The sequence below is a fragment of the Helobdella robusta genome, assembly GCF_000326865.2.
Source record: "Helobdella robusta unplaced genomic scaffold HELROscaffold_32, whole genome shotgun sequence".
In the NCBI taxonomy this organism is placed as follows: domain Eukaryota; kingdom Metazoa; phylum Annelida; class Clitellata; order Rhynchobdellida; family Glossiphoniidae; genus Helobdella; species Helobdella robusta.
This window is the reverse complement of record NW_008704589.1, coordinates 695,187-704,597: the sequence shown is the minus strand read 5'-3', so window position 1 is coordinate 704,597 and position 9,411 is coordinate 695,187. Positions and strand designations below refer to the sequence as shown.

At 38.3% G+C, this 9,411-nt stretch overlaps 2 protein-coding genes across 2 annotated transcripts in view; one reads left to right on the top strand and one right to left on the bottom strand.

Annotated features, from left to right (window-relative positions):
• Positions 1-509: 509 nt before the first annotated feature.
• HELRODRAFT_175086 (hypothetical protein) lies at positions 510-4,468 on the bottom strand (the record flags this gene model as incomplete). Its single annotated transcript, XM_009022523.1, has 6 exons — positions 510-932; positions 1,214-1,408; positions 1,877-2,105; positions 2,182-2,255; positions 2,826-3,000; positions 3,645-4,468. 6 exons carry the CDS (start codon positions 4,466-4,468, stop codon positions 510-512), a joined length of 1,920 nt encoding a protein of 639 aa, XP_009020771.1.
• A 3,362-nt stretch (positions 4,469-7,830) lies between these two features.
• The window catches only part of HELRODRAFT_136334 (hypothetical protein), a gene marked incomplete at both ends in the record, with an annotated part of 5,450 nt that continues 3,869 nt past the window's right edge, over positions 7,831-9,411 (top strand). The window contains one exon of the mRNA XM_009022522.1: positions 7,831-8,109. Coding sequence (XP_009020770.1) covers positions 7,831-8,109 — 279 coding nt within the window. The remainder of the gene's footprint in view (positions 8,110-9,411) is intronic.

Below are 9,411 nucleotides of genomic sequence, written 5' to 3'. Positions count from 1 at the left end.
ATATGTATGCATTTGTATTGTTATGTGTATGTGTTAAAATATGTATGTGCGTGTGTGTTGGTGTGTTTATGTGTATACATGTGTATGTGTGTACAGGTGTATGTGTGTTCAAGTCCATAAAAAAACGTTTTTTTTTCATATTTGTTTTTTGTCCAAATGCACTATTCAGCATGCTTTTGTATTCATGAACATATAAACTCTTGTTTGTTTAAATTCTGCTCTTTTGACTGTTTATAATAGTCCGATGCATATATTGATGTTTATATACAAATGAAAGAATAAAAAAATATACGTGTAAATACATGCAACCACACATATTCATACGTATGTCTGTCTGTATGTATGTATGTATGTATGTATGTATGTATGTATGTATGTATGTATGTATGTATGTATGTATGTATGTATGTATGTATGTATGTATGTATGTATGTTAAAACCAAAACATGATGAGTGACACTGAACCGTCAAACATCAAGTAACAAATGGATTAACACTTTGATTTGTCGTTAATTGCACATGTCGGCATTCAGTTGGATATTTTCAAGCACACAGACACGCAGGAACCGCTGCAACAAGCACGAAATCTGGTTAGTTGCGAAAAACAGTTCCCTGCTATCGCCTGATCTGACGCTGATCATTTTACATATTGCCTTAAAAAATTTAAGGGTATTGGGGTCCATCGGGCCGAGAACCTCGATGCATATTGGCAAGAATTTCATCGAGGGGAGGGCGTTCCCATACTTTTTCATTTTCTCGTCCGCTGCCCCAGCCGCGGCCAAACCGCATTCTTTACTTGTCAGGTTTACAAATCGTTCGGCAAGGGTGCCAAGGACCGTAACATCCCACGCCAAACATCTGCCGGCTCTCCAAGGTATTAGTGTGCATCCGTCCGGGCGTCTACCATCATGCGCAGAAATGCCGGATGGTTCCTTGAGAACCGGGATTGAAGCCTTGGAGAAGAGCTGACAAATGTATTCGTTTAGCGCTGAGTGACGTAGTTGACGGCCCCCACCCAGGCGACAAACCAAACCGTGGTGCCCAAACTCGTCCGCCCCAGCGCCACATCGGCACGTGTATTTATTTTGAATGACCAGGCCAAGTCTGAAGCCAATGGCAAATTTCACAGACTCGCCAGCTAAACCACGCTAAGCAACCCCAGCCCACCAAATCGCACCGGCAGCTGAGCCTGGGACCAACCACTGTCGGTCACTTGAACATTGCAAATCGACGACAGGGCGGTGCGCAGGGCTCCGTCAAATTCGCCCAATTTAGAAGGGTCAATGTGTTTAGATGTACGCAGGAAGTACATCAATTTGGGCGAACTGAGGGCATTGCGGATAATAGTCAAGGCATCATGGGCCGAAAGACAGGAAACACGACCCAGGGCGAATTTAAGCTCAGAGAGCTTTTGGTCAAGAAACTTTATTTGATAATCGCCCTCGACCAAGGGGTGCCTAAAAAACTCAGTTCTGATGCACCAACTCTGGGTATTCCAGCCAGCGCATGTGGCACCTGAAATAAACTTTGGCAGTGAAGTTCGAAGTTCGCGGACAGAGAGTGGGCAAGCTATGTATGTATGTATGTATGTATGTATGTATGTATGTATGTATGTATGTATGTATGTATGTATGTATGTATGTATGTATGTATGTATGTATGTATGTATGTATGTATGTATGTATGTATGTATGTGTGCATGTGTGTATGTGTGTGTGTGTGTGTGTGTGTGTGTGTGTGTGTATGTATGTATGTATGTATGTATGTATGTATGTATGTATATATGTATGTATGTTAAAACCAAATCATTGACGAATGACACCAAAAGCCAAGCGTCTGACTAAATTTGATTTTATTTGCTATAACGTCACTCAACCCCGTCGGCATTCAACTCCACATTTTCCAACACACAGGCGCGCAAAAACCGCTGCAGGATGTACGAGATATTATTCATAGCAAAAAAATATTCTCTACTATCGCCTGACCTAATACTGATATTTTTACAAATTTTACGGTCCATGGGGCCGAGGACCTCGATACAAATCGGTAAAAACTCCATCGAGGGGAGAGCTCCGTCGTACTTTCTGATCTTCTCGTCAGATGCCCTGGTTGCAGCCAAACCGCTTTCTATGCTAGTAAGCTGCAAAGGTGCCCGGAACGGTAACGTCCCACGCCAAGCACCTGCCGGCTCTCCAAGGGATCAAGGTACACCCGTCAGGGCGTTTACCGTCGTGCGCCGCAATGCCCGACGGTTCCTTTAAAATCGGAATTGAGGCCTTGGAGAAAAGTCGGCACACAAAATCGTTTATGGCTGAATGTCGCTGCTGGCGACCTCCGCCCAAACGACAAACAAGACCATGATGGCCAAGTTCATCCGCCTCCGCGCCGCACCTGCATGTATATCGACTCTGAACGGCCAACCCCAGACGGAAGCCAATGGCTGTCCTGACCGTTTCGTCGTCCAATCTGGTACCCACCGACGTATTGGGCAAAGATCTCAGCCAGCCACAACTCGCCTCGCTGGATACTGCCAGCAAGCGAGCTGAGGTCGCCGAGTCAGGGCTTGAGGAAAGCAACTCTTTGAATGTGCGTTTATATGCTTCCTCCAAAATATTGCCCTGGGAAAGGTCTGTTGGTTGGATTGGAGTCGGTGGAGTACAGTGTAGGCTACTAAATTGCCGAAGAAGGGCAGACTGTAGGTCAAGCGTGGCAGATGCGGAAGATTTATAAACAATTGGTGCAAGCTGAACCACGCTTAGTAACCCCAGTCCCCCAAATCGTACCGGCAGCTGAGCCTGAGACCAACCCTTGTCGGTAATATCGACGTTACAAATTGCTGAGAGGGCCACCCGCAGAGCACCCTCAAATTTGCCCAAAATGGCCGCATTAACAAAGTTGGATGTGCGCAAAAAATACATCAATTTCAGCAAACTGAGGGCGCCGCGGATGATTGTCAGCGCGTCGTGGACCGGGAGAAGAGAGACACGTTCGAGGGCAAATCTTAGTTCAAAAAGTTTTTTATTAAAAAAACCTGTCCTGATGATCGCCGGCCATCATTGGAGTGCCTAAAAAATTTAATGATGGATGGGGCACTGTGGGGACATTAGCCAGCACGTGTGGCGTTTGAAACGTGTCATTTACAAGTAGTTCACACTTGTTTGTGTTTAATTCAAGACCAATGATGGAAGCGCCGACCCTCAGCGACAGGAATTCGTCCGCTAAGATGTTACCCTCTGCGGCCAGCTGACATCGTCCAGGTAGCCACAAACAAACGCCGAGGATGACTTCGTCAACAGCGGGTGAAGGGTTAGAGCAAAAAGCATCGGTCCCAAAGGGTCGCCTTGAAATCAATCTTCAAGAATCCCCACCGTTTTGGAAGTGCTGAAATCAGTTCACGTACGGCGTGGACGGCCGCCTCAGCACCACCTTTCACACCGACGCCCAATTGGATAGGATAGAGTTTGGCTTTGACCTGTTCCAACACTAGCGCCAGAGCGCACTTGCTGGCCAACCTCCTCCAGAAATTTCTCACCGCGATGGGTCTGATCTCTTCATCTTTTTTGTTTAAAGCCACCAGACGGCCCCCAAAAAAGAAACGGCTAACCGCGGGAGGGCAGACCCCAGATAACAACAAATTTACAAACCGGGTGAGGTTATTTAACAATTCATCGGTGGGTGTCAGACCGGAAAGTAAATCCTTTATGTGCTGAGGCCTCAAGCCATCAAGACCTCCCGATGAACCATTATTAAACGACTTTAAAGCCGTCAACACCTGGGCTGGTGAAACGCGACCATTGGACGGCTCCTGCGCGGGGAAAGCTCGCCTGTTCAATGGAGCACTGGGATGAATAGCTTTGAGTTTAGCGAGTGTCTCAGGCGAGCTCTCCGCCAGGCCTGCGGGCGAACAAGCAAGTCTGACGGCCGCCGAGAGACTGCCCTGTTCAATCCGAGTGGTTACTGCGCTAATCCAACTGTTTGGATTGTGCTTACGCGGTTTGGTGTTGTGGTCAGTGTTGAAGCTTGCCACAATAATCTCGACCTCGGTCGAACTGAATTCGGCCAACCGTTTAATAACGTAATTGGCTTGATTAGTCCTGCGACCGCCCCTGGTGGGCTTGAACAAAACAAATGCGAAAAAACATTGGAGCCTGCACCAATGGGCCGCGTCGCAGGGATCATCGCAAACGGCCGTCAATAAAGCCGACAATGCTTTAGATACCTTGTCTCTGCACGGTTTGGGAACGTGATCATACAGATGGGCAGTCCTCAAAACGACCGTCAGCCTGTCAAAAACATGAAAAGAATCCACTTGGGAGGGACTCTCCGAGACCGACGCAGAAGAACCGCGTGTAGCAACATGAGGTTTGATGACAGGTGCAGCGATAAGAGGCGGTCGCGCGGAAGCAGATGAACCCGCCGGAGGCTGGTCGGCTGCCTTGAACGAACCAGGGCATTCCTGGCCCTTCATTTTGCCTCCATGTCGATATAGTTTACCGTCCGATTTTATTTTATAATGATTTAAACAAACCGTGCATTGGTATAGGACCGGTGCCATTACGTCAACGAAATAAAATCAAAAGCGTGTAGATAAAACCGTGTGAACAGTGATAAAATAAAATAAATAAAATTGTGGTGAAAATAAAAAGGTTAATTTAAATAAATTTAAAAATTAAAAGGTATGTATGTATGTATGTATGTATGTATGTATGTATGTATGTATGTATGTATGTATGTATGTATGTATGTATGTATGTATGTATGTATGTATGTATGTATGTATGTATGTATGTATGTATGTATGTATGTATGTATGCATGTATGTATGTATGCATGTATGTATGTATGCAGGTATGTGCGGCATTATTTTAGTGTTGGGTGACTGTGGGGATTTGAATTGCGTGTCAATTGCAAAAAAGAAAACACCTCGAAACCTCTTGAGTGCACCACCAACGGTAAATAATTTTTTAGATGCACCTTTTAACTATTTCAACATTATGTTTGTGTTCGTATGTGTGTGTGCGTATGCGTGTGTATGTATGTGTGTGTGTATGTGTGTGTTTATGTGTGTGTATGTGTGTGTTTGTCTGTGGTGTTTGTGTTACTAAATTTAATAAACTGAACAGAAACAAACCTTATTGCCCTGTATTATAATTCGTTGATTGGCTCTGCCTTCTTTACTTGCGTCAGATGTGCTTACATCAGATTTATGCCATAAAATTTGAACTCTATTGTTATCTTAATCAGAATCATCATCATTATCATCTACACTGGAAAAACCAAGATCATCATCATCGTCATCGTCTATGTTTGGAAATCATTATCATCACCAGCCGAAACATTGTCATTCTGTTCATCGTCACGTCATTTAATAACATCACTATTATTAATAATATTATTTCATGCTGATCCGAATTAAAATGGACAACGTCAGAGCAGTGACCAACGGCGATCATTCACATTCGCCCTTCAAATCTGCTCATTTGGGAAAGAAAAAGTTTACCAATTCTCCTGCAAAGATTTGGAAAGATTACCTACCCGCCAAGATGAAAAGTAACATCATAATTATTCCTTAAACATCTTCATGATTATTCCTTAAACATCTCCATGAATATTCCTTGAACATCTTTCGGTTCATCAGCTGCACGCAGTTAAGGAGTGCCTCATAATTTTGTTCACAAAAACCTCCTTTAAACCCTGGATACCTTACGATATCATATTTGTCGTTTTTCATTATAACCAAAGACTGGCTAACACACACACAAACACACACACGCATAATATCAACATACACACAGACACACACACACACATTTTATTCATATTCTTTAATGCAAATCTCATTTCAATTTTATTTAAATGCTCTTATGTTGGATGAAAATTTTTCCAAAAAAAAAAAACTTTTTCCCCGTTCTAACAATAAAACACAACCAGATGAACGATGATGATTGGCAGATAAAAATAGCGATTTTAATTAAATTTTTAATCCACATACAACAACTGCAACAACAATTATTTCAACGAAATCATCAAAACCAAACAACCTTGTCAAAAACATCAATATAACTACATCAAAAAAATCTCATTAACATTAACATGCACATCAACAACACCAATCTTAACAACAACGGCAACATCAACATAACTGCATGCAACATTGCCATCAACAATTTAACTTCAGAAACAACACTTCAGAACACCACCAACACAGTAAAAATAAAACAAACTAAAATTTGTTCGTCTTCACAGTACATAAATGTTTTATCTTTACTTTGTTGTTGCTGTAATTGAATTATTATTTTTATTATTTGTTTCATTTCTTCATTTAAACTCTAATTTAGACATTTCTAGGAGGTATTATAGCAACAAACAGACATTGTACGTAATCAACTAATCACATGCATTGCATGTTGTAAGCGGGGATCTCTTCACATTCACATTCACTTGCTATTGTCATTGCAGTTAGCTGTGTCAGACATCAAAACGCATACAACAATAGTAACAACAATTACTTGAGCAATAATAACAACAACAACTAATAACAATTACAACAACAATAACATCAATAACATATACAACAACAGTAATAACAACAATAATAACAAAAATGAAAATAGCAACAACAGTAACATCAATAATAACATCACAAATAACAACAACAATAATATAAATAACAACAATAACGAAGCAACACCAGAAGCAGTAAATCGTATAAATCCCAATTGGCTTGGCGGAAAATAAGTGCTAACGGTTGCGTTCATTTAACATTAGTCGCGTTTAACGAAAATTATTTTATTTATGAAAAATACTAAAAGTAATATTAAAAATAAACAATAAACATAATAAAAACAAATTGATAATTAATAATTTTTATTCTAAATACCTAATTCACAGCCATTGTAAATATAAATAGCGGGTGATGTGATGTAACTATAGAAATCATGACGTAAAGCAAACAGAACAGGATCGATGTATAGAGAAGACGTGATAGAATACCAATAAAGTGCGACTAACTTTTAATGTGTTGCACAAAAATTAGTTGATTCAAATGATACGTAGTAAGTTTCATAAGTAGAGATGCAGCGAAGAGTGAATTTGGCCAAAAATCTTCATTCATTGTTTTAGAATACAAAAAGTTTCTGGTTTATACAAAAAATGGCCGAAGGTAGATGTCAAATTTCTGCCAAATATTCTGGTCGTACTAACTAATTTTTGAATAAAAAATGAGATATCTCTACATTGAACTTATTCATACCTCAATGACATTTCAACTGCTTTAAATCAAAAAATTTGTATCATACTCTCAAATAATTGTTAGTCATTTGCTCAATTTAAAGATGCCAACTTAGTGAATCTTGGAAACTTAAAAAAAAATTGACAACGTTTGAACTTTAAACGATTTCTACAGCATGTTTGTTATTAATTAAATTTCAATTTCATGTATGTAAATATATTCTGGCAGCTGTGATATCATTAATGTCGTCAAGTTTTTCTTCATCATCTCAATGTCAACGTCATCAACTTTTATCATCATCACAAATAAAATCATTTTAGTCACTCTGTATAAATTTTAAGAACAGTCATAATTTTATGATAATCGGCGCATAAAATTTGCATCCGTCATATAGTACACTGCTAATACTATCTAATACATCCTAACTATCACCATTAACACCATTCAGCTATAAATTCTTGTTTTCACAACCGAACAGAATTATCATCACAGTCATCTTGCTACTACCGACACAAAGTTTTATTTTCACCTTAAAAAATTTTCACCATCTCAACAACTACCAAAAACATCACCATCACTACCAACACAACAGAATGTCACTAGACTTCGACAACAGAGTAATTCTGAATGTCGGCGGTATCAGGCACGAGGCCTACAAAGCGACCCTCAAAAAAATCCCTGCCACAAGATTGAGCCGACTAACTGAGGCCCTGGCGAACTACGACCCCGTCTTGAATGAATACTTCTTCGATAGGCACCCTGGCGTGTTTGCTCAAATTTTGAATTATTACCGAACTGGTAAACTTCATTATCCCACAGATGTCTGCGGCCCTTTGTTTGAAGAAGAGTTAGAGTTCTGGGGTCTCGATGCTAATCAGGTTGATTTGTTGATTGGTGGTTGTGTTGAATGATTGATAAGTTAATGAGTTATTTGATTGGTTGGTTGGTTGACTGACTGACTGATAAGTTAATGAGTTATTTGATTGGTTGAATGATTGATTGATTAGTTAATGAGTAATTTGATTGTTTGGTTGAATGATTAATAAGTTAATGAGTTAATTGATTGATTGGTTGATTGAATAGTTGCTAGATGATTGAGTTGATTTTTTGATTGGTGTGTTGAATTATTCAATGAAATAATGTTATTTACATATAACGTTTCAAGTGGTTTTATGATTACGTATGTCTGCAATATAACTTATAGGCAGAAAATTAGATTGTCTGCAAAATACTGAATTGTTTTTACTATACAGAACTAAATAAAAACTTTTAAATGAAGTCTTTTTTAACTTTACAGAACGATATGTTAATGCAGGGGTTGGCAAACTACAGCCCGCGAAGCTATTTTATGCGGCAAGTCAGACATTATGACCAAAAGGAAGGAGCCAAAAATCTTAAAAAAATCTCCCCCAGGTTGAAAAAATTTGCTATTCAAAAACATGTGCGGTCCTTCAAAGGTAAAATAGATTTCAATGCCGCCCTCACAGCGAAAAGTTTGCCCGCCCCTGTGTTAATTAATGATTGGTTGAGGTGAAGTTCGAATCAAACTGCGAAATAAAAAAATAGATAATTAGTAGATGAAGAATGATTTCATGAATATAAACGCTTGATAAAAATCAAATTAAATAAAAATAATTAATAAATATAAATAAGAATAACAATATTGGTGATGTTTCTTCACCAAGCCCTCACGTGTTAGCATAAATGGCCTTCACCGACAGAAGTGAATGTGCTAATATTTTAATTTTATTTTAATATTATGATTATAATTATTATTTAATATTATTTATCAATATATATATATATATTTATATATTATATATATATATATTAAATAGTTAAAATACTAATATAATAGATAATCATATATGGAGTATCATTTTGTTATAATTTCATCGAAAACTTGTTTTCAAAGATCTATTTAAAGATATATTTTCCTGAAAATAATACTCATAAAATAATATTTATCAAATTTTTTTTTATTAAACTTATTTTCAGCTATTAAGTTTGTAATTTCATCATCATCGTCATAATCATCATAATCATATATATATATATATATATATATATATATATATATATATATATATATATATATATATATATATATATATATATATATATATATATATATATATATATATATATATATATATATATATATATATATATATATATAT